Source organism: Eretmochelys imbricata, chromosome 16 (assembly GCF_965152235.1).
Source record: "Eretmochelys imbricata isolate rEreImb1 chromosome 16, rEreImb1.hap1, whole genome shotgun sequence".
Classification (NCBI taxonomy): Eukaryota; Metazoa; Chordata; order Testudines; family Cheloniidae; genus Eretmochelys; species Eretmochelys imbricata.
Window position 1 is genome coordinate 18819416 of NC_135587.1, and position 25719 is coordinate 18845134.

At 51.9% G+C, this 25719-nt stretch overlaps 1 protein-coding gene across 1 annotated transcript in view; it reads right to left on the reverse strand.

Moving 5' to 3' along the window:
• SARDH (sarcosine dehydrogenase) overlaps nt 1-25719 on the reverse strand; it is a 101396-nt gene that overhangs the window by 32515 nt on the left and 43162 nt on the right. Inside the window, exons 14-16 of the mRNA XM_077835968.1 lie at nt 25174-25287; nt 19624-19771; nt 14056-14149 (exon numbers count right to left, since the gene is read on the reverse strand). Of these exons, the coding sequence (XP_077692094.1) occupies nt 14056-14149; nt 19624-19771; nt 25174-25287 (356 nt within the window). The remainder of the gene's footprint in view (nt 1-14055; nt 14150-19623; nt 19772-25173; nt 25288-25719) is intronic.

The following is a 25719-nucleotide window of genomic DNA, read 5'->3' on the forward strand; positions in this document are numbered from 1 at the left end:
TCCGGCACCCTGCTAGGCAAGGATAGCGTCCGCCAACAGAGGATGAAAGTGGCCTCCCGTGAACATTGCATGTGATAATCCTCTCTCTTTTGGAGCTGCCTGTGGGAGTGGCCACGTCACCAGCTGTGCAGTGCCTGGCCATTCACAAGTTATCCTGTGGCTGCCTCTACCTCACATCAAAGATTCCTGCCAGGGCACTGCTGGTCTCTAAAGAGCACCTCTATCAAGAGATGCCGCTCTCCTGGCAAAAGGACGCTTTCCCCCAGCAGAGGCAGAAGGAGCTGTGCTAAGCTGTTCTTCGGCTACAAATGACCTTACATGCAACACAGCAGCTATGGAGCGTGGCATTGCTCTGCCCTACCACACAATACCTTTGACTTTGTGGATCCCACTGGAGCTGCCTTCATGCACCGCCAAGCGTTTCCTGATCCCAAATGACAGCAGCTCCAATGCCCTTGAGTTCTCAGGTGTCGTGATGGAGAGGGGAAGGGTAGCCTCTGGAGCTATGTGCGGAAAGCAATGGAGCATTCATGCTGAGAAGCGTGTAGAGTTTCCCAGGCCAGGACACAAGTGCAGCTGTATGCAGTATGCACTGTGCTATGGTGGGCCATGTCTTGTCTGAAGGGGAAGGATTAGATTACTCTGTGCTGCGGCTCTAGATTTGCTCTGCTCCCAGACTGTGATAATTTCTCCCCTCCTTTCCAAAAGCAACCAACCAACCAAGGACCCACGTATAGTAAGGCAGTGGGCACCAATCTGACCAGTGCAAGCCCCTGATGTAGACACCCTGCAGCAACGTAAAGCAGGATTTACATCAGTGTCCCTTACTCTGGTAACAAGCAGTGAGCCACACTGATGGAAGACCTGTTTTGTGCTGGGGCGCCCTGTCTACATTAGGGGGCAGCTGCACTGATACAGTTACTTTAGGGTATATTTCCTTAATGTAGTCAGGGCCCACATGCCCCCCGCCCCACATTTTGCTGCCTTTGGATTGCTAAGAAGGTGTGGACATAGAGGAATCGCAGCTAGTCTCTCCCCAGGAAGATGCACCAATTCCCATCAATCACACGTTTTAAGGAGCTTACTAATGTTAAGGCACATCTCCATTCCCTTGTTTTCCTACCGAGGACGTGGCCATTACTAGGTTAACCAGGGTGCTTTCCTCCCTTTCAGTTCAGCCTCAGTCACGCCCTTCCTAAAGAGCGGTTCAAAAAGCTAAAACAATCTGTCTAAAACCCATGACCTCCTCTCCTGGGAGCAATTTCCCAAGTAGAGGAGATCTCTCTGTGCCACCTTTCCCCGCCTGCTAACCTGCTATCTGCCTTCCTCCTTCTGCAGCTGGAGAGGCGGCGAGTTCACTATTGCAGTCATGCATGCAAGGTGTAAAGAGCATTTCATTTACCCCTCATCATTATCCCCATTCCCAGCCCTTCCCAGGTGACCCCAGAGCTTCTGGGGTTCGGAGCCATTGTGGATTTCGCTTGGTTTCCCATTTCAGCATGTGCTGCTGATCATGGGCATTGTTCAGTTCTTCTAGGCAGTCTCTCCCCACACCAGCCCTGGAATTTGTCTGAGCAAATTACCCTAGTCATCTTAAATTATGTTTTTAGCTATTTTAGTTAATAGGATACCCAGAGCTTGTGTTGTGCACAAGCACCAAGGCAGTCAGACATATTATTCAGTTTTTAATTAGAGATGAGACTGTAGCCAAAGCCCAGATCGGACATTTGGGGCAAGTGCATGTGTAGGGTCTGGAGCTTGAACCCTGATCTAAATTTTGCACCTGGCCTCTGGCTCTATACGGCGCTGGATGAACAACCCAGATCCAAATAACTCCAAGCGATGGGATTGAGCCAAAATCTGGATCTTGCTTGTTTGTTTTTGTCATGCATGTCTTCAGGCAGAGAGTATTTCACATAGGGCACCGGGTGCTTATCCTATTTGACTTCAGTGGGCGCTCTGCCTGTGTAAAGAACGGGGTATCAGGGCCATGGGGAATAACCTGCCAAAGGCAGCAATAGGAAACGGTTAGCAGGAATCATTTTAAAAGAGAGTTGGGCAAATATATGGAGGAAAACAAACATCATATGGACGGGGATGTGGGCCCAGATAGCGTTCCTGGCTTCTGCCAGGACGATAAACTTTAGAGTGCTCCTCTCCCATCAGACTGAAGGGATTGTGTAGATCCAAGAAGGACTCAGACAAAAGAAAACCCCACAAGGACCATCTCAACACATAGATCTGCATGTTATTTGCTGTTTCAGAAATGCATGTGGACATCTTTGCAAACAACTGTGTGTGTATCACATACTGGCCTGCTGAGGTCATGACTGACCCCCTGCGCTCCTTCGAAGTTCTTTATCATTTTTGAATCAGTTCAGTCTCCTTTGCCTGAGGTATGGCTAGTTTATTTCCCCACTTCCACATCTGCTTGGTTATGATCCAGTTTATTTTCTGCAAACATTTGGATGAACCTGTAAACCTCAGCTCTGGAGCCAGATTGCTTCCCGGGCTTTGCTCTTGCTGCTCTTGGAGGATGCAGAAAACTTTACCCGAGAGAGCCCCTGGCCCAGACAACGAAGCAGATTCTGCCTTCTGCTCCAGGTCCATACGCTGCTGACACATGGAGCCCCAACTTGCTTGGGGTGAATTCTCAAGCTCCTGGCTCAAGCTCTGGTGTAGGGAGCATGTCAGGAGTGGGTGGAGAGGGGAGGGGACAGGCCCATAGAATATGGTGCTATAGGGATTTTTGGTTGCACCACAGCCCCTGGACAACCCAGGATGGGAGATATTCCAGCCCCTAGAGCATCCCAAGGCAAAAAGGTGGCATAAAACTTTTGTCCCCTCTTCTACGCAGGCTGCATATTCTGTGCTGCACCTCTAGGAGCCAATGACTTTAATCTGAGGGTGTCCTGTACAGTGAAGCACAGGAGCGGTAGGAGAGAGGATGGGAGAGATGGACCCACAGATTCTCTCACTGGCTGCTGCTGGTGGTGGTGGTGATGGGTGCCCTAAATGTCCTGTGGCATCCTAGGTCTCCATTGCCTTCCCCACACATGGAACTGCAAGGCAGCCACCAAGTACTAGAACCAAGGCGGTGCGTAGTCCCTGACCATTCCTTTGGAACTGGGCCCGTCTGGCTGACCCTGCAGGACACCAGCCAGGCCTCAAGGAACCTCACCATCCCATGGAGCTCCAAGATTGTGTGCCCCACTTCCGCCTCTCTTGTGGCAGTGCAGAGGCAGCTGGCAACCCCATGTAGTTGTCACCCAACAAAAAACACCCTCAAAGGGAGGAGCAGTGGGAGGGGGATGCCACCTGCTGTATGTTTGCCCTGAGCCAGGTCCTCAGCACATGGCTCAAAAATGTCTTGCATATTGCGGCTGTTCAGCTAGTCATTCCCCACCTTCTGGCCAGTGAGGAAGGGACAGGGACAGCGGGATAGACTGGGCACAGGAACAGATACAAACAAGAACTGGAAAGGAGGCAGGCAGGAAGAGGGACAAGTGGAAAGAAGAAAGACAACTGGGAAAAGGACGGCTTATATTTTGGAGGCCAATGCCCCACACAGCAGTGCTGGGAAATGTAAGCCAAGGTGTGGAATATTCCCAGCTAACCAGAGTCCCCAGTAAAATGTTCTCGTCTCCTAGTGCAAATCTCCACTCAGAAGTTCCACACTTCCCTGCAAATCGCCACTCCAAGCCCTCGCATCCCTCCTACAGAACCCTGGGGCCCCAATCCCTGCAGGAAAACTCCACCCGCTGCTCAGCAGCAACCTAAGCCGGCCTCTTGGTAACAGATTCAATGACAGCTGAAGGATCAGCACTTCGGTCTTAATTACATTAACTGCGCAGTCCCGGAAAGCTCCCTCGCTTTAATCTGCTGGCAACGGCTTTGATCTCCTTTGCAGTCAGATCTCGTCCTTAATTCTCCTGTCAGACAAGTTTCCTCACGTGCTCTGCCTGCATTTCAACACGTGCCCGAGCTGGCCGAAGGTATCATTCAGCCCATTTCCTACTCCTTCAGTGAAATCCATTCAGCATGACCCAGGAGTGTCCATTGAAAGACAAACAAAAGTCTATGAGTCGGGAGCATTAAATGAGCTGGGCTTCCAAGGGGAAGGAGAGAAATAATTGAATGGTGGCTCTGTGCCCAGCTGGGACATTATTTACCATTACAGTGTTAAACCTAGTCTACTTTCGAGTGCATCGGTCTTGTAATTTACCAGATTACATTCTCACCAACCGAAGCTCCATTTTTACATTGTTTCTGGCTGTCTACATTAGGGGATTGCCCTGGTGTGAATACATTGTTCTGGCATACCAGTGCAAATTTTTCTGGATAGATGGGGCCTCTGAGAAGGTATCCAAATCAAGCCCCAACTCCAAAGACTCCTGAACTCTGGGAAAGCCCAGATCTGGATTGGAACTCAGGGGCTTGGTCCCAGTTCCAGTAGAATATATTATTATGTATTGAGCACCAGCATCGTGTTAAGCGCTGTGCAAAGAGGCTGAAATAGTGCCAGCCTCAAGGAGCTCAATCCAACCGGATGTGACTGCAGCAGGAGGGAAAGATTCTAGTCTATAATAGATTCTTATACCTCACCATAGCATCTGGGTGCCAGACATTAAGCTGTGTGATTAACATCTGTCTCATATGGTTTGTTCTCTCTCCCCTGGGGAGAATTGTGTGTGCTGTGGAGTGTTTTGGAAGGGTTTTGTTTACGGGGTATTTATATTTTTAACATGACCATGCTGCTCTGTGCTTTGTATCAGAGACAGCCAGTCACAGAAGGGCACCTGGCACTTGCGGGTGGCGGAGGGGGGTGAGAAGGGGAGGTTTGTGATGGGCCTTAATCCCTGTGGGAGTTCGGACCAGGGTCTGGGACTGGCCCTCGAGAAAGCTCTGTCTCCCGCACAGATGAGTGTTTAATGTTCTATTGGGCCAGGGCAGCAGAGCTGTTGACCATGGTCCTCCTCCCTCAACACGATTTTCACTGTGGTAGAAGGGAGCCAGAATCGAAGCTGCGAGCCCACAGAGGAAGGCACCCCAGCTGCTGTGGTGAGAGACAAGGAAGGCACCACTAAGAGAAGCGGGAGGAAAGAGTGACTGTCAGGGAAGAAAGGACGGGAGCCAACAAGAGGCAGGATGTGCTGGGAGGAGGGAAAGGAGGCAAATATTGAAATCCTGCCTCTGTGGACACGGGTGCCTCATCGCTTCTGAACGCTTGTGGTTCAGCCGCTTCAGATGAAATAGCAACCGAGGCACACAGAGAGCTGTGTGAATACATAAGGGGCTGTCTACAGGAACAGTTAGTTTGCGGCAAGCTGGGCTATAAATCTATCCCGCACCAGCCTGTCACGCACTCAGTGTCCACGTGGAACCTTGCTGCCGTGCAGATCAAAGCGCACGATGGAATGTTTAGTGCATGCACCGGTGGGGGCCACACAGACACTGGGTGTGCAGCAGACTAGTGATGGGCAGATTGCCAGGAACTACGTGCTCATGTAGGCAAGCCCTAAGACAAGACAACTCGCCAACAGGAAAGATGAAGCACCACTGAAGGAGAAAGCCCATGAGCGAAACAAAGCTGGGGAGGCCGGGAAAGGAGATGCTTTGAGAGGAAATCTGATGGAGGAGGGAGAGGTACAAAGGCATGGTGAGGCCTTTCCGAGAGTGGGAACATTGTATGGGCAGGTAGGTCTAGCACTCATAACATGGAAATAAACCATCACTAGAGATATCCTGCTAAAGAAGAGAGACCAAGACCCACATTGGGGGTTGAGGGAGCATTTTCCAGCCCATATACAGGAACAGTTTGTTCCTGTGATCCCAAACAACAACAGGCTCTGGGAACTCATCCCTAACACCATCAAACCAGCAAGACAAAGCGAGGCCTTGTGAGAACAAAGAGATGAAGCCAAAACGCAGCATCAAACGCATAAGAATTTAAAATAAATAAATAAAATAATGCACTGGTCAGAAGGCTACTCACGACCAAATCAGAGAGCTATCTAGCCGCCACGAGCTATGCCTTTGTAACTTCTGCCTCATCGGCTGCAATGACCTCTGGCTGAGAATGCCATACCTGGTCCCCAAGGCGGCAGCTATTCTGCTCACAAACACATCATCCCAATACACCAGCTGCCCCATAGACACAGAGCCTGGCTCGCTGTACTCATTTTCAAAGCCTTGAATAGCACTGGTCCATGCTACCCCACAGCCGGCCTGGCCTTCCACAACAGTGACCTCCCACAGCAGCATCACTCCATTGGAAAAAGAAACCTATAGACAAACAGGGGAAGACACACATCTGCTGAAGAGAGAACTTTCACAAGAGCTGGGCCATGTATGTGGAACTCTCTGCACCATGACGGAAGAATGACCTGCACCCTTTGCTGTACTTGGAACTAGATGAAAGCTTCCATCTTCGACAGCTTCCCAGCAATAACCCTCTCAAATACATCAGCCCCTTCATACTCTAAAAACAAATCCCAACAATAAGTTTAGATTGCTCCTTAGATATTAATGTGCAATGTTGGATGGACAGATGGACGGATGACTTTTCAACACATTGAAGTTATTCCAGAATATGGTAGGTTGTGAATTTAAAGTGGAGTAGCTAATCAGGAATAACTCCATATGTGGACATGCTTATTCCAAAATAAGAGTGCCTTTTACTGGCTTAGTTTACTCTATTTCCACTATTCAGGAATCATTGCTCTGGAACAGCTGTGTTCTTGAATAGTTATTCCACAATAACGCCATGTGTAGACAAGCCCAAAACCATGAATTTTTTCAAGAAACGAGAGCACAACTAATATCTTTCTGCCCCATTCTGACAAGGCCAAAGAAACCAACATGTTTTAAGGCAATTAAATCCCTTCACTGGGGCTGTGTGCAAGTCACGCAATGTAATAAATACCCCACATCAAGTCCCGACATCGATACTGGGCGTGGGGCTGCACACGTCCCACTGTGATGGTTTCATTGAATACAAAGGAAACTCATGGTGTCTCATGAAATCTGTTCATTACTGTGCTCTAGGGTGTAATTGCGTCAGTTGTTACATATCACATTGTTCTATGTCCCTAGGACCGGGTCAGCCCTTGTGTGTCTGCAAGTCTTTAGGAGGCAGTGGAACCAGGCCAGGGTGATGGATTTTTCTTCGTCATCCAAAGGGACATGTATTATGTTTCCTCAGACATACAGGAGCTTAGCCTTGGGTATTAGCATTAAGAATTACCATTCGCGCATTTCACATGCATAGCCAATCTCTTTAAATGTAAGGTCTTAGCAAATTCAAGACTGTCTGCACTTGTACAGAAAGCTTAAAGTTGTCAGGCTTCTCCTGTGATCAAATACATTGACTTCTCAGGGACCCCAGCCCTGAAATTTTAAAGGGAGAACATGACCTATTTTACATCTACTCAGTCACAGATTTTAAAAAGGGGGCTCCCATGTTGAGTGAATCTCTTTATTGCCAGCAGTAGTCCCTAGGCCGAAAAAGGACTCTTTTGTTCCTTTGACATAACTGTGGAAACACAAGTCAACATGCCCACATGAGGACTTATCACATCGGACAACTCCCAGCGTCTTCCCAGAGCTCAGCCCATGCATTGCTAAGGAACAGCTGTGTGGGCTGGAAAGGAATGCTGGGTATTGGCATGCAAATGAGAATACTGAGCACTGTGGAAAAGCATGCTGGGTATTAGCATGCAAATGAGAACACCGAGCCACCCACTTTGCTCCTAGAACTTTTCTTTCCAGCAGAGCCAGAATAGAGGCCTTTGACATACACACGAGCGTCACTCCCTGTACATTGGAGGAACCACGTTCTACCATGGCAGAGGTGTCATGGCGCTAAAGTGGTGCAAGGAATACTAGTTATCATCATTAACAACAGTCCTGTATACTGTCCTGTAAATGCACACTGCACCTTAGGGACATAGGATAAGACATAGACAAGAGTCAACTTAGGGCCAGGTTCTACCACCCTGACTCACGATAAGTAACTCACTACTCTTACTTTACCATGGAGCAAGGTGCTACTCAACATGAGCTAGGGTGGCAGTATCCGGCCCTGACAACCTACAGTAGACAAGTAAACTCCAGACAGTTCAGAGAAGGAAGGGCCAGGAAAGACTACTAATGAGAAAGGAGGAAGCAAGGATTTCTGGAAGGGGCTGGTTTTCAGAAGGAGCTAAGAGAGGAGGCTTGAAGTGGGAGACAGCTCCAAGCACAGAAGGAAACTGAGAGTGCTGAAAGGTGATGAAGGGAACCATAAGGAAAGAGGACAGGGATGGGGAGAGAGCCGAGAGCAAGGAGGGAGATACATGCGGCAGGCAGCAGAATGGTGCGGTGGGAGGGGTAGCTAGATTCCTCTAGTGAGGTGACAGCATCCTTGGCTCTGCTGTTTGCATTGCACCTTTTGCCATCAGTTACGGGCACAGGAGCCCATTTTCACTCTTAATTTAGAAACAAGCGAGAGTTACGGGCAGTGAGTGCAGCTGTGTGTGAAGGCCCGCAGATGGGCACAGCCACCCCAAGCGTGCAGGGGACCAGCCACGAAGACCTACCTATATCTGTCTACAGGTGTGGATGTGTGTCTCTCTCTCAGACAGACTGATAGCCACCTCCACGTGTAGACTGATATAGGGAGGTCTTCTTGGCTGGCTTCCTACACTCTTGGGGTTGCTATTTCTGTGCCAGTGTGCAGTTCTTCACTGAATACGTAATGGGTGGTGTGTGTGTCACTCACTCACACACACACACATTCTGTACAGCGTATATATACATAGGAATGAATCACTTAGGGCCAGATTCAGATGTTCCTCTTCACACAGTCCCTTCCTTCCCAGGCAAGCCCGTTTCATGTCAATACAGAACAAGGTACTACATCCGAAGTCTGTCCCTTTTTGGGGGGCTGTTGGGGACACTGGAACACTGCATGTATGTACACACACGCACAATGGTCATGTGCGTCTGGCCAGGCCGTTTGCTCATCCGGCAGCTCTAGCTGGGATTCAGGGCTCCCCACAAGTCCCTAGAGCGTGCAACAGTTCCCAGCTCCCACCCAAGCTTCAGTGCAGGTGAACAAGACAAACTGCAAACTTAGGCTCTGAGAATGACTCTTCCTGCCAGGCTTCAGGGTCATCCAGCAGGCCATGGCCAGAGGAGCTGAAAGGAGGGATGGGGGCGGGCTGCCAGTGGGACGGCGTGGGGAGGATGGGGAAGAGAAACGTCCAAAAGCAACACACACAGCTGCCATCCCTCAAGAACATTTTAATGCTCCCTTTACATCTGGTCGTCTCTTAGATGCAAAGCACACTCCCCCGCTTCCCTCCCCCACACACCTGCATTCCGTCCAGAACCGGAAACCAAAGCCAAGCTGCAGAAAAAACAAATCACATCCGAAGGCCTCGGTTCCAGAGCAGATCGGCTCAGCTGCCCCAGCGTCCAGGTTCATAGATCCCAAGGCCAGAAGGGACCATTGTGATCACCTAGTGTGACCTCCTGTAGAACACGGGCCAGAGAACTTCCCAAAAATAATTCCTGGACCAGGGCTTTCCCAAACACATCCTATGTTGGTTTAAAAAGAGTCAGTGATGGAGAATCCACCACGACCCTTGGTAAATTGTTCCAGTGATTAATTACTCTCACCATTAAAAATGCACACCTTGTTTCCAGTCGGAATTGGTCTAGCTTCAACCTCCAGCCACTGGATCATGTTAGATCTTTCTCTCCCAGCCTGAAGAGCCCATTTTCACATCTTTGTTCCCCATCTAAGTTCTTATAGACTGTGATCAAGTCCCTCCTTAATCCCCTCTCACCTGTGTCTCAGGGAGCCATCCAGATGCCACAAGGACTGAAAAGTGACTGGGTCTTAGAGATGGAGAGGCATGGGAATCTGGGAGGCAGTGACCATGAGTTGGTTGAGTTCAGGATCCTGACACAGGGAAGAAAGGTAAGCAGGAGAATACAGACCCTGGACTTCAGGAAAGCAGACTTCGACTCCCTCAGGGAAAGGATGGGTAGGGTCCCCAGGGGGACTAACATGAAGGGGAAAGGAGTCCAGGAGAGCTGGCTGTATTTCAAGGAATCCCTGTTGAGGTTACAGGGACAAACCATCCCGATGAGTCAAAAGAATAGTAAATATGGCAGGGGACCAGCTTGGCTTAACAGTGAAATCCTAGCAGATCTTAAACATAAAAAAGAAGCTTACAAGAAGTGGAAGGTTGGACATATGACCAGGGAAGAGTATAAAAATATTGCTCGGGCATGTAGGAATGAAATCAGGAGGGCTAAATCGCACCTGGAGCTGCAGCTAGCAAGAGATGTCAAGAGTAACAAGAAGGGTTTCTTCAGGTATGTTGGCAACAAGAAGAAAGCCAAGGAAAACGTGGGTCCCTTACTGAATGAGGGAGGCAACCTAGTGACAGAGGATGTGGAAAAAGCTAATGTACTCAATGCTTTTTTTGCCTCTGTCTTCACTAACAAGGTCAGCTCCCAGACTGCTGCGCTGGGCATCACAGCATGGGGAGTAGATGGCCAGCCCTCTGTGGAAAAAGAGGTGGTTAGGGACTATTTAGAAAAGCTGGATGTGCACAAGTCCATGGGGCCGGACGAGTTGCATCCGAGAGTGCTAAAGGAATTGGCGGCTGTGATTGCAGAGCCATTGGCCATTATCTTTGAAAACTCGTGGCGAACCGGGGAAGTCCCGGATGACTGGAAAAAGGCTAATGTAGTGCCAATCTTTAAAAAAGGGAAGAAAGAGGATCCTGGAAACTACAGGCCAGTCAGCCTCACCTCAGTCCCCGGAAAAATCATGGAGCAGGTCCTCAAGGAATCAATCCTGAAGCACTTACATGAGAGGAAAGTGATCAGGAACAGTCAGCATGGATTCATCAAGGGAAGATCATGCCTGACTAATCTAATCGCCTTCTATGATGAAATTACTGGTTCTGTGGATGAAGAGAAAGCAGTGGATGTATTGTTTCTTGACTTTAGCAAAGCTTTTGACACTGTCTCCCACAGTATTCTTGTCAGCAAGTTAAAGAAGTACGGGCTGGATGAATGCACTATAAGGTGGGTAGAAAGTTGGCTAGATTGTCGGGCTCAATGGGTAGTGATCAATGGCTCCATGTCTAGTTGGCAGCCAGTGTCAAGTGGAGTGCCCCAGGGGTCGGTCCTGGGGCTGGTTTTGTTCAATATCTTCATAAATGATCTGGAGGATGGTGTGGATTGCACTCTCAGCAAATTTGCGGATGATACTAAACTAGGAGGAGTGGTAGATACGCTGGAGGGCAGGGATAGGATACAGAGGGACCTAGACAAATTGGAGGATTGGGCCAAAAGAAATCTGATGAGGTTCAATAAGAATAAGTGCAGGGTCCTGCACTTAGGACGGAAGAACCCAATGCACAGCTGCAGACTAGGGACTGAATGGCTAGGCAGCAGTTCTGCGGAAAAGGACCTAGGGGTGACAGTGGACGAGAAGCTGGATATGAGTCAGCAGTGTGCCCTTGTTGCCAAGAAGGCCAATGACATTTTGGGATGTATAAGTAGGGGCATAGCGAGCAGATCGAGGGACGTGATCGTTCCCCTCTATTCGACATTGGTGAGGCCTCATCTGGAGTACTGTGTCCAGTTTTGGGCCCCACACTACAAGAAGGATGTGGATAAATTGGAGAGAGTCCAGCGAAGGGCAACAAAGATGATTAGGGGTCTGGAACACATGACTTATGAGGAGAGGCTGAGGGAACTGGGATTGTTTAGCCTGCAGAAGAGAAGAATGAGGGGGGATTTGATAGCTGCTTTCAACTACCTGAGAGGTGGTTCCAGAGAGGATGGTTCTAGACTATTCTCAGTGGTAGAAGAGGACAGGACAAGGAGTAATAGTCTCAAGTTGCAGTGGGGGAGGTTTAGGTTGGATATTAGGAAAACTTTTTCACTAGGAGGGTGGTGAAACGCTGGAATGCGTTACCTAGGGAGGTGGTAGAATCTCCTTCCTTAGAAGTTTTTAAGGTCAGGCTTGACAAAGCCCTGGCTGGGATGATTTAATTGGGGATTGGTCCTGCTTTGAGCAGGGGGTTCGACTAGATCACCTCTTGAGGTCCCTTCCAACCCTGATATTCTATGATTAATGGTCTTCAAACTCCCTTTATCTTGTTACTGCGGGAGACTGTGGGTCCCCGTATTAAAGAAAAAGGGCTCTCGAGATTGGCCCTCCTGCTTTTCGATATCAGTACCCCAGGACAGGAAGTAGCAGAGCCCAAGAGCTCAGTCTTCACTCCATTCCCAGTGCAATAGCCCAGAATTCCATCCCCCTTTGCTATCAAACGTCCCCCATGCTGCCCGGAAAGGGCGTGGTGCCACCCAAGCCAAAGCCAGCTGGGTCAGCCGCGTCGGAAAGTCGTCACCCTCTGACGAGGCAGCACCCTGGTGAAATGAGCTAGTTCAGGTCAACATCGCTACCAATGCTGCCATGCCACCCCCACCCTCTCCCCCACATGCTGAGCAGCTTCAGCAGAGGCCAAGGACTAGTGGGCCATGAAGACAGGATTTCCTTCTCCCACCTCCCACGGCAGGGCAGAGGCATGTGGCTGGGGCAGCGTGTACATGTCTCTGGCTGGGCTCTGTAGGTGCTGGGGGTCGGGGCGCTTCTGTGGCCCCCGGACTGTCAATCCAGCACCTTCAGCAGGAAACATATTGACATGCACTCTCATTTTGTTTCCTCCGATCAGACTCTTTGGGGAGCAGTCTCTTCCCTTGATGTTTTAAACCAGGAAATGCACAGGGGCCGGCTGGACCTGGGATTGGCCCCAGGTACATGGGAATGAAGGACACACAGAGAATTGCATGATAAAGGAAATTTCAGCCTTCTTGAAAAATCTGGCAATGATCCCACATCACAGGCAAGTCCTCAGCAAGGCTGCCCGATGGGGGAGTGTCAGAAGGTCACGCTACACGAATGTTTGGGGAAGAGATGTCTGCAGAGATGCCAAGGAGCTGGGGATGGCAGGATTTTCACACACACAGCTCTTCCCTGCTGCTGTCTTCTTCTCTTTCCCATCCCTTGTTGGCCACTGACCCCCGTGCATCACTCAGCTCAGTTGAACCTGTCCAGAGTACAACCTGAAGAGACGCCTTCCCTCTGCCGCCCTGCAAGGGGTAATGCTTCTTCTAGCAGGAGACAGAGAGCATGGCCTTGGTCAGAGAGCAGGCTAGAGCAGTCTTAGCCCTGTTCCTGGCCCCGTCCCTCCGGAGCACTGAAAGTCCCATAGGTGAGGCAGGATGGCATCTGACTGATCATCTCTGTCAGGGGCAGGTTTGGTTCCATTCAGAGGCTGCTGGGACAGCTGCTTCAGGCCAGAATTGAGGGCTGCCAGTGCCTAGAGAGTGTTATCTTGCATGGCGTGGGTGGAACTACATGGCGGGAGGAATCCCACTGCAGGACAGGCCTGCCAGCCAGAAGAAGCAGGAGCACAGAGCACTCCAGGAGCCCAACATGAGGGCATGCTGTCTCCATTTGCCCATGTGTAACAGCACGTGGCAGGCAGGGTGGATTAGTAGAATTTAAGGCCAGACGGAACTACCAAATCACCTAGCCCCCGCTTGCTAGTGGTGTAGAACTCTATATCCTGGCCCAGATGACACTAGAGATCTCATACCTTCACCTCCCAACATCCTGATCCCCATCTTAGCTTCCTCCCCCTTACACACACGTACCACACACCTGGTTCCCGGGGCTGCTGGTCTGGGAGTCCCGGCTTCCCAGACCTGCACTGAGGTGGGTATACGCCTGCACTAATGTGGGGGTGGGAGTTACTTCGAGCATCAGCCTTTGTTTGTACAGCATCCTGATCTAGGAGGTCCTGCTCATGGGGCTGGGGCCGTGCGAGAGGCTCAGCCAATCAAAATGCTTTGTTGCCTTCACGTGAAAGTCCCTAGACACACACGGGAGTGCCACCCAAGCAAAAACTCTTGGGGCAGAACCTTCCTCATGCAAAGCGGTGGAAGGAGGAAGTGTTAGCCTAGGGCTTGGGCTCCTACCGTGCATCCTGCTGCCTTCACCAGCTTGTGGGAGGAGAAGGGGAAGGCCTCGTTGCTGAGATCGGTGTCGAGAACCTCCTGAAGGACCATACGGCTGCAGGGAAAGAGCAGAAAACCCTGGTGAGAAGGATGCTACAACTAGGGGCCAGCAAGTCACTAGCTCACGCACTACACCACCGTGCAAGCTCACATGAAAAGTTCTGCTTCTGGCATGGCCTGAAAGGGCAGCTGGCTGTCTGCTTGGGAAGGACAATCTGCCCTATTTCTCCCCCGGCCTTCTTCTCACCTCTGTTCTGTAGCCCTCTCTAGGTTCTGTGGGAAAGGCACACCGCTGACGGCGTAGGGCTGCTATTTACAGCCAGTGTCTTATTGCTTATGACCTGCTCCTTCTCCTCATCACAACTCCAAGGGGACCAGAAAAATGAAACCCACTAATATCCTTTTCACTCATGCTCCATGGTGGTGTGTATGCTGGGAGAGAGCACAGTGTCAGTGAGCGTAAGTAGAAAATGCATATTTCTATATCCTTGTGGTCAGGGCATGGGGCTAGGATGCAGAGGAGCTAGGTTCTACTCTGGCTTCCACCACAGACTCCTTTAGTGACCTTGGGTCAGTCACGTAGTCTCTCTGTGTCTCAGGTCCTGCTCTGTACAATGGGGACAATAGCACTGCCCTGGCTCACAGGGGTGTTGCGAGGATAAATTCAATGACGTTGGTGAGTTGTTCAGATACTGCAGTGATAGGGGCCAGATAAGGACTTAGGGAGATAGAAAAGTTTATTAGAGAAGGGGTCTGGGGTTCAAGTCCTGGGGTTCTATTCTCAGCTCTGACACTGACTCGCTGTGTGACCACAGGCCTGTCACTTCCCCTCGCTGCTTACCCATCCGTACAATGGTTCCCTGTCTCATAGTGGCGGGGTAACTTGTGAGACATACCCAACCAGGCTCTGAGATCCCGGGATGAAAGATGCCAGACAGGGGCAAAGTACTGCTAATGCCTGAGACAGTTTCCCAGTGTGCGTCCCTCCCTAAACAGATTCCCTCCGTGCTCCCGCACAGCTGCAGCTTTGGAATCCAAGGCCCCCCAGCCTCCCTTGCTGTCCTTTGGGCTGCAGAAGTGCCAACGATTGCCAGGAGCTGAAATTCCTCCCAGTCTGTGGCTTTTCTCTGCCCAGACTGTGGCTGTTGAAGAGGCCTGCCAGTAAGTGACTCCCCGTGAGTACCGCTCTCCATGGCCAGGGAGCCCCATGTGTTGTGACAGCCCCTGGGACACAAGCATCCACTTCCCTCTCCTTTACGTAACTTTCCCTGGGGGAGCCCTGGGATGAGCTTGCTTTTGCCCAGTAAATGCAGCATCGTCTTGAGCTAGGCAGGCTGCTCGTCGCACCCTGTCAGGCTGATGCACCAACAGCGCTTGACCCGGGCGCCAGGAGCTGATATTTAAACAAGGCTTCCACCAATCCCATCCCAGCTCCACGGAGGGCTGCAGGGAAAAGAAAGAGCTTCTCCTCCTCCAGGCTGTCACAACCCACCCCACCCTGACCTCAGAGGAACATGTGCTCCAGGAGAGGGAGGACAGGGGCCGGAGAGCACTGACTGACACCAAAAGCTAACTCAACCCATATCTCTGCCCGCATCATGATGGCACTCCTCCAACCCCAAGGGCTAATTTATTAACTGAGACTGGTTACAAGATGTCCTACTGGCGAGGTTAGTCTGTAGAATACTCTCCCCACCAGTCCGTAGACCCATTGCATGGGAATTTTAGAAGCAAGCTTGGCAATGTGCCAGAGGGGACAAATCTTGTCTCAGCAGCTGGGTAGTCTGGATAAAATCGAATTATCCACACTAGGTTCAGGTCAGAAGGGCCCATTCGACCATCTAGTCTGACCTCCTGCACAACACAGGCCAGGGGATTTCACCAGTGATTCCTACGCCAGGCCCATAGGTCTTGCCCTTCTCCTTCTCCAGGATGGCTTTGGCAGGGGGAGGCGACTCATGCTCAGATCTGAACTTAGTGCCATTAAGACTGGGCACTGCTTCCCCGTTTCTCACCTCCTCCCCCACAGGCCTGGAGGGTTCAGCGATGAAAGCCGAGCTCAACCCAAAGCGGTGAGGGCGTTTCATTTCTGTTTGAAACATGCAGCCCAGCAGAAGACCCCCATGAGGGTCCCGGGCCTACAAACACTTCCTAGGGCGTGTGGTGCTCGCTGGCACGAGTGAGCCCCTGGAGGCTACTGGCAGTGCAGGCAGCTGATAGGGACCCACAGCGGTTGGACTGCCCCTATTATATCATTTCTGCTGGAGGGAAGTGGGGGGAGGAAGGGGCATGACCTCGAAGATACTCTCATAATCAGAGGCTTGGCTACAGAACAGCTCTTCCCAGCACGGCACTGGCCACACCACTGAACTCTGCAGAGAGGAATAAACGCACTCCCAGCATTGTGGAGGCTTTTCCTTCATTATCCTCTCCTCACTGCCTTTCGCTTTCAGGAGCCCCGGTGGCTGGGTACGTGTCAGCCACTTCCAAGCCTTGAACTGGTTTCTAATGAGCGCTGGCTTGTCACATATGACAGAGACAAATGTAAGGGCGGCTGTGACTTGCCGCTGTCTAATGCACATTTACAGCCCCGCCCACGCTCTTCAGGGCCTGCCGCTGTCTCCCCGGCTCCTGTCACCCCTCTGGGCTGTGTTACACTAAAACCTGCCTTCCTGGCACGATAAATAGGTCAGCCACTCCGGAATGGGGAGCCAAAACTACTTGTGGGTCAATAAATACATACAATTGTCCAGATTCTGATCCCAAAGGGTAGGTCTACAGAGGGATAAAAGACCTGCAGCATGGCCGTGGGCGGCCCGGGTCAGCTGACTCAGGCTTGCGAGGCTCAGGCTGCAGGGCTAAAAATTGAGGCCATTCAGGCTTGCGCTCCAGGCCAAGCTCTGGGACCCTCCCCAAACGCAGGGACCCAGAGCTCAGGCTCCAGCCCCAGCCTGGAGGTCTGCACAGCTATATTTCAGTCTGGAGCTGTGCTGGACAGAGTCACGTGACCTCGGCCAGCGGTGGGTTTTTTATCCCTGTGTAGACATACTCAATGACCTGAGCATACGTGCAGAGGGGAGCCAAAGGAGTTCCTCCCAGGGCACATCGATGCTTATGGCAGCGTGTAGCATACAGGCACTGCACGCCCAGCGAGTGTGGGTATCAACGGCAGTGTAGACAGTGAGGCATGGCTCAGGTGCGTAGTGTGTCCTACACGCCAGAACCTCCCGAGTATGAACCCTACATGGCTCTCCACAGGCCCAAGTGGTGCCCCTCATGTCTACACAGTTATTTTTAGTAGCATAGCGTCCCGCTGCCTCAACCTTTCACCACAGCGTGAAGCTTCACGCCGCAGCGACGAGGGTGGACGCAGCCCTGCCTTTCCCGGTGGCACATAGCGACACATGTAGGGCCTGTACCCGACACGCCGCCGTAAGTGTAGACGTTTGCATCAGCATCGCTGGGAAGACTGGCCCTTGATTTCAATGCCAGTAAAACAGCCGGGGCCCCGAACGCCTGCGAATGAGTGCAAGGAAAAACTCCCGTGTCCTCCACTCAGGAAGGCCCGGGGTGTGGCAGCAGTGGCACTGGGTGTAATTAAGAGAGCCCAGCTAACGACGCCAAATCAGCCGGGCTCCCCGGCCCATGGTTCACTGTGGGACCTCCCTCCTGCAGGCTGCTCTGGGGAAGGAGGCTGATTCTCACAGACCACATTTCAGGAACGGGGCAGTGGGCACGCGTGTGTATTTCTGTTCCTGAAAGGGGGGACGCTAGATAGAGGTGTCCTATTGCCCTGTTAAACAAGAGGGGGTGGGGATGTGGTGCAGCTACAAATGAGAGCAGCTCAGTCCAGAGCAGACTCCCTGGGAGTAGGGGGGCCCCCCACACAGAGCCCTCACTCAGTAGGAAGCAGTTTATGTGGCTCACCTCAGGCGCTGGACACAGCATGCTAGGAAATGGGGCACTGAGCACTCTGCCGGAGCTAGCCCTGGCGACTGACAGGCCAGAGAGCACTGGTGAGGCGTAGCTTGGAAGCCAAATGAGGAGGGGGAGTAAGAAGACAGGAGGCCAGCCTGTCTGCCCCAGGTGGGCATTTCTAATGCCAGATCCTGACAAAGGACCCAACAGCTGTAACGATCAGACTCCACAGTCAGTCCCATGACTTCCTCAGGGCTACTCGTGCAGTACGGTGCAATGCTCACCATGAGCGAGAGGGATGAGACGGACCATGGGGCTGATCCGCTATGGCAATTCCTCTGTTCCTAAATAAGGGTAACCCACCAGGGCCCACAGAGACCGATGTATGTAAGAGCGCACAGGATCCACACCCTGGGAAGGAGTGTCTTCCTCTCCTCCTCCTTCTCACGTGTCCCACTGACTCTAGAATGTGCAAGTGAGCTCCACCGTGCAGCTAGGCTGGGGGTGGGGAGAGGGGGAAGCGGCACTGATCAAATTCGGGACGTGGTAGCGTGGAGAGTAGGGGAAAGCAGGGAATGGGACTGGAAGGAAACCACCGTCCATGGAGCTGGGAATCCTAGCTGCCCGGGGAAGCCACCTCTTTGGGCGACCCTGGGGTTGGTTTAGTTTTAAACACCGTTGTGCTTCTAGCCGGAGGGTGAATGGGAGGCACAGAACCCTGGCTGAGCAGGCCCAGTGCAAAGGGTCAGGGCTTGTGGGGCAGAGCATGCGCCGAGCAGCGCAGAAGAAAGGTCTAAATATTTGATGCTTTATGACATGGCTTAGCAGTACCAATGGCACAGAGGAGATGGGTGATGAGAGGAGAGGCAGGTGCCTGGAGAGACCTGATGAGATCTTTCCACTCCAGCACCGGGCAATGCACTGGCTCAGGTGCTCAGACAGGACTCCAGCAGGTGGGGCAGGCAGCATGCTGGGCTTCCTCCCCTCTCCTCCTCGGAAGGGGTCATTTCGCTTTGCCCCTCCTGCACCCTAGCACAGCTAGGGAGGGGTCCCAGCACACACAGGCATGCGCCACTTACCGTGTCCCCCAGTTTGCTGTGGGATGGATTGTGCCAGGCCCTGCATGGGCGCACAAGGAGCAGGAGGAGACAGCCCCGCTGTGCAGGGGCTGGGAATAGCCCCAGTGCGAGCCCCCTGCTAGCCACCCAGGCCCCACCCCCACATACTACAGACTGCAGAGTACACGGGAAGCCCACCCTGCAGCCACTGAAAAGGGCTTGGAGCTGTCCTAGAAAAGGTGCTGGCCCAGTCAGGGTCCTGCTGCAGCGAGCTCCCCGTCATTTCTCAGTGCAGGCCACAATCCAGCCCAATATCATTCGCCCTTCTCATCCTGTCTTAGGGTAAGACAAGGCCCCTTTCTCTGCATGCCACTTGGCTCCCCAGAGCCTTCCCTGGGGTTTAGGCAATCAGGATTACAAGGCATCAGTGCAGCCGCCTTTCACCTCCAGACCCCTGGCTTCAGTCACAAGTGGTGAGGAATTTGGACAGTGTTCAATTCAGTGCCAGTGAAACGGGGGACCCTGGTCTCTTCTCCAGCCTCTCGGGGCTTACCTTGCCGGCCCCTGGATGCTGATCATTCCCAGCTCCTCGGAGCAGTCGACCAGCTTGCACTGCAACCTCATGTCCTGCAGCACCGTGGTGATGTGCGACCAGTTGTGCTGTGCAACAGCTCCACCAACAGCCAGGTAATAGCCATCCCCTGCAAGGAACACCGCCAGCTACTGAGCCGTGCAGACTCCACACGCAGGCACGGGGATCAGCTAAGCTCAACACTCAGGTTGGCCAAGCGCTCCAGAGGCCAGATGCTTCTCGGAGCTGCTTGTGTCTGCCAAACTGGGCTGGGAGCCTCCCACGAAGGGGCAAACCCTGCAGTCCTTACTCGGGCAAAACTCCCCTTGAAGCCAGTGGGCTCGATCCTGCAAGCAGCTAAACATAAGAACATAAGAATGGCCCTACTGGGTCAGACCAAAGGTCCATCTAGCCCAGTATCTTGTCTACCGACAGTGGCCAATGCCAGGTGCCCCAGAGGGAATGAACAGAACAGGTCATCATCAAGTGATCTGTCCCGTCGCCCATCCCAGCTTCTGGCAATCAGAGGCTAGTGTTTGTTGGCTATTGCAGCATCAAACTTGGGCCTCATTTTGTTCGTCAATGTACCCAATTATTGTAATGATGATGGTTTTATAGTACACACGAGGGCACCCTCGATTCAAATTTAAGTCAGTGAGAGTTGAGGGCTCTGCAGCACCTGCTGGGATCAAGCCCAGCAGGAGTTTTTCATCAGTAAGGCCGGGGTGAAGTCTGAGAAAGTTGAGGGCCAGAGGATCTCCAGGATCTTTCCTTTGTTCATCACTTCTGCTTTCTGCAGCACCAGAAAGGGTAGATCAACCAGCAAAATAGAACAACAACAATAATCAAACCTGATACTAAGTTGAAGTTTTGGACAAAGCTTTGGATTAACTCCTTTTCCTCACCCTTTTAATGGTCTGACTTCACCCAATGGAGATAGACCCTGGACCTGATTGTCTCACCTCGTCCCATCTAGTTGCAGTCATACACACACTTTGCCCAGGTGTGAAAGCCTGACACGTGGTGCAGGTTGGGGAGAACCAGAAAATACCAAATACAAAATCTGCCTTCCATTCAGCTCCAAAAGCCCCCCACCTCCCTGTGGGGGGAAGGGTTACTACTCTGGTGTTCTGCAAGTCGCTCTAAGAGCTAGTGTCCAAGGGTAGCGTGATGCAAGCACGCAGTGCCTCTGACCCTAACCTCCGGGATGTCTGCACAGCAATTAAATGCCCGTGGCTGGCCCGCGTCAGCCGACTCACAGGACTTGGGCTGTAAAATGGCTTTGTAGGCATTGGGTCTGGAGCCTAAACTCTGGGAAGCCATGAGTCGGGAGGGTCCCAGAACTTGGGCTCCCGCCCGAGCCAGAACGTCCCCACAGCCCAACCCCCCTGAGCCTGAGCCTGCTGATCTAGGCCAACCACGGCCGTGCCATGGGGCTTTTATTCCAGTGCAGATGTACCCTCAGCTACAGTGCTGTTTTCCTATGCAGACAGCTTCCTTGGCTTGGCTTAGGGGCACTATTATCTCCCCAATTGATCTTTTCTTTCTACAGTTGATCTTCAGAGTTCTCAGAGTACCAGGTACCAGCCATGCAATCCTTCAGCATGTGGCACTCCCATTCAATTCAACCGGGATTCTGTACCCAAGAGCTTATTGGGTAATTCCAAGCAGCAAGAGTTTTTGTCAAGGACCCTTGAAACAGCAAAATCTTCCTCTGGGGACCCTGGGAGCTGCCATGTTTTCACCCAGTTTGCCCTACTATAAGATGTAATATTCCACCCGACACCGAGATGTTCAGCGAGCGAGAAGTGCAAGGCAGAGCAGCCTACAGTTACCCCGGGTACATGCTCACACCCCGGTTCCTGACATCCCCTACACCAGATACATGGAGAGAGCGACAAATTGCCTTGTCCTCGCACGCGTGTTTTCCACAGACAGTGACAGTGCTGGCTGTGTGCACGCAGTGGAAATGTAGCTGCATAGGTCCCCTGTGCTTTGTACCTTCAATCCAAAGGGATGCAAAGAGGGCAGGAATTGAAAGCTGCCTCTGGAAAAACTCAGCAAAACCATACTGTGATCAAACTCCCTAGGACAGCGAGGCGGGGTGTTGCCACAGTGCATTTCCCAGTCCTATTGCATGACCTTCACTTCTGGGAGATCACTAGAAAGGTCCAGATGGAAAAGGCAATCCTCAGTCAGGGTCACATCCTCAGCTGGAGTAAACTGACTAAGTCCATGGAATGATGCTGATTTACATCAGCTGAGGATCTGGCCTGTCAGCCTGGTTTCCATCACAAGATTTTGCCAGCACAGCAATGTCAGCTAGGAGTGTGAAAAAAAATAAATACATCACACCCACAATCTGAGACAGCTCTGCCGCCAAAACTCCTTGGTGTAGACACAACTCAGCCAGTGGAAAAGTGTTTCTGTCAGCAGAGCTAATGCTGTTCAGGGCGGTGGTGTATCTATGCAGACAGAACTCCTCCTATCAGCTTACACTGCATCTCTCTTGGGGGCTCTGTTGACACAGCTATCTGGCTGTAGTGTAGACAAGCATGCACACACGGCTTCTCTGGCATAGCTATACCAGCCCAGGCTCTGTAGTACAAGCCCTCTGCGTATAAGGTCATGGAAATGGTACTGAAAATTCTTACAGAGATACAGGCCTGGTTCTCCAGGGCCCTGCATTCGGTGCAGTATTTACGCCAGCGTAAGTGGGTATAAAATGCTACCAGAACAGAATGGTTGTGTTCTATACCCATCAATAGCCGCACAGGGTGCTGGTCCAACAGAGGCTCAAGCTCACATTCTCCGGGCTTCCTTCCGCACGGCCTTGGGCCTCGTGGGGCACTTGGATTCAGAGGGATGTGCCAGCTGACTGACCAGCATGAAGCAGGGACAATTTCTATGCTGATGGTGGGAGGGGAAATAAGAATGGTGGGGAAGGGGAGCTAAGAGGATTTCCCCATTCATCGCTGAGCAATTCCCCCTGACACCATGCCAGGGTTACAAGGTTAATGAGGCCAAGGAGTCAGTTGGGGCTGTTCCATAGGGCATGGGGATTATGCCATGGTCAACGTTTCTGCTGCATTCGTGGTAGTGGGAAATTGCACTTAGTCGGCAATACCGAGGGGGGAAATGCCCAACTCAGAGAAGGGATTTGGGACCTGATTAATGCTCCATAATCAATCCTGCCTCTACTGCTCTGCACACCAGTAATCTGTCGTAACGCTAATAAGTGCAGCCACCTACAGTAATTGAAAAATAGATCTGCTTTTATTAAACTCCTCCATCACCTATCAAACACAGCAGCTCCCCGAGCGGCTTCCCTCCCTTCTTCAGGGGTGTGAGTGTCTGTGTTCAGTGCACCTCAAAGGGAGAGAGAAACAGCACCTGCTGGAGCCAGGTAAAGTGTGGGTAGGGGTTGTGTAGACGTTCTCCCTGCGAGCTCGGCAGACATCCCCCCCACCCTGCCTATAACGCTGCCATTGCACCTCGCTCACGACCTGCAGGGCCCCCAGCTATTCTAGTCCCAGGCTTCTCCTAGGCCAAGCGAGCCCCACTATGTGGTGGGGTTTATGAGGAGGAGAAATGGGCTGTGACCCACCACCTTGTTTTCACGCAGGACCAAAGTCCAAGCTCTCCTTTTCCGGTGTGCGTGCCACCCCAAGGAGTGTCTGGTCTTCTGCTGAAGCAGCAGGATCATTACAAACAGACACCCGGGATTCTGAGGCAAAGCCATTTGGCGGAGCCATTGTAGACGAGCAAGATGCCATCCGCCACGCAGCAGCCTCCTAATTCCATTTCGCACCCCGCCTCCCACCCACCCAGGCTAATTGCTCTGCTCCCTTCTAATTCCCCTTTATTGCAGCAGAGAAGGACTGCAGGAGAGGTCGCCCTTGCTTGAGAGCCATTCAGAGCAGCAGCCTCCCAACGAAACCCAATAATGCCAATAAGCACCTGCTTGGTTTACAAGTGCCGGGGGGCAAAAGGGAGGGCTAATCCGGTTACACCAATTGATAGATGAAGAGGATGGGGGGAAGAAAAGCCAGGTGGCTAGTATTAAGTAATGCAATCACCCTCCGAACGCTCGCCAATAGAAACAAGATTCCCTTTCAGCTGTCGTGGAAATCGAAGAGATGCTGTCACCGTTGGCAGGCCTCAAACTGAACCTGCAGCGCCTCTTCCCCTTGTAATGCTGATATAAATCGACTGGCTTCCACGGGGCGGGTCGCAGCACTGTCATGCTCCCGGTTCCTCAGCAAGCTGGCCCACCAGCCACATGCAGGATCTGGGGGCTCCCCCTACAGTACCCCACAAACCCATCCCACCACCATCCACGTGGCTTGCACTGAAGAACCAGATGAGGCTGATTCAAGTCTTTGCTGATGGAGCCAGCTTGTGAAGGATAAGCTCAGCGTTCATGGAAAACAGAAGACCAGGCCTGATTCTGGGCTGCGGCCAAGCCAAACTCAGTGCAGCCAGGATGGAGGGTAAGGTGGCTGCTCACAAACTCCATGGCTCTTGTACACTGGTGGTGGAGAGGTACCAGAACATCCCTGATATAAACTAGAGCAGCCCCAGGGCTGCTCTGACTCATGCTGCCTGCAGTGCTTCCCCTGGTGGAGCCAACTAGCACCACAGAGTAGCTAGAGGACAGTGAGCTTCCCCTCTTTTCCTGTCCCCCTCCACCGTTCTCCCAGCATTCATCTTGCACTGGGGTCGCCAGGTGAGGTGGCATAGGGCTGTTCTAGTCCCAGGGAAGACTCCTCTTTATGCTGTGGTATTCCCTAGCAGGGAAAGCTGCTGTCTTTGTGACCCTTTATGGCCTCAGACCTGGCATCCAGGGGCTGCCGGAGGGCACAGAATCCAGGCCCCTGTGAAGAGCCATTAGAACATCAGGCCAGCATGACCCCTGGGAATGTCTGCCATGCAGTGGACACAAGCCCCTTGTTGGAAGGTTGCCAGCACACCCCTAGTCTCCCCATTGCCCTGTTGTGTCCCGGCCTGACACGGGTTGAGGCCTGCAGCCTGATGCATTTATGACTTTCACGGGCCTGCATCCAGCCTGGGGGACTCAGGCCTTGGTCATGCATTTCAGGAAGGGCAGGAAATCCAGCCCCGTTGTCTAGGTGGGTGGGTGGAGGTTGACTGAAAGCTGGGCCCAGCAACAAAGTGAGAGCAATGCAGCAAGACACCTAGGGGCAGGTCCACAGCTGGTGTCCATTATTATAGACCTCAAAGGAGTGAGGACCGTTTACACCATTGACGCCAACAGAGCTATGAGAATTTACAGCAGTGAGGATGTGCCCCTTAGAGGCGGATGTGCCAGCTACTTAACAGAGCACAGCAACGCTGCACAAGAGTTTGGGACAGGAAGTGAAGGGGAACGCTAAATTGTACATGAAGCTGCATGGGGAATTTTAACTAAGCTGAAAGTGCCCATCAGCCCCTAATATTTACCAAGGGAACTTTTATGTCTACGGCAAGCAAGGGATTATTTCTCTGCTTTTAAATGCTTGATGTTTTTACCTTCAAATGCTGGGGTCAGTGAAGAGACCTGGGTCCCAGGGCTGATTTGACTGACGGTCAGATCGCTCTCAATGCCACCATGTTTGTTTAACATGCACGTGTAAACGGTCAGTCCTAGAACCAGGAGGAAAGAGACACGCACTGGGGATCAAAACCTTCCAATGGCATTTTCACAAATGCCATGTTTGAAAAATACAAAAATCTAACCAGGCATTGGAATCCTTCTAATCACTAATCCGTCCCCATGCAGCCCCTGATTGTGTCGCATCATTTAAGCTCACTCAGACCTCCCCCTCCCCACTCTACAGTTGATCTTGATAGGCAGCCCTCTCCATTATTCAGGAGTTAGGCCTCCCATGAGCAGAGACAGCTAATCACATTGAATTGCATGAAGAAGACAAAAGGGGAACAGAAAGGAGACCTCAGCAACTCAACTTTCCCTTGTGGTGTAGGCTGGGATTTGAAGCCATCTCTCTGGAAATGAAAAGGTTAATGAGCTAATTCACAGCCCCTTCAACTACCAAAGAATCAGCCAAACAAGTGTAG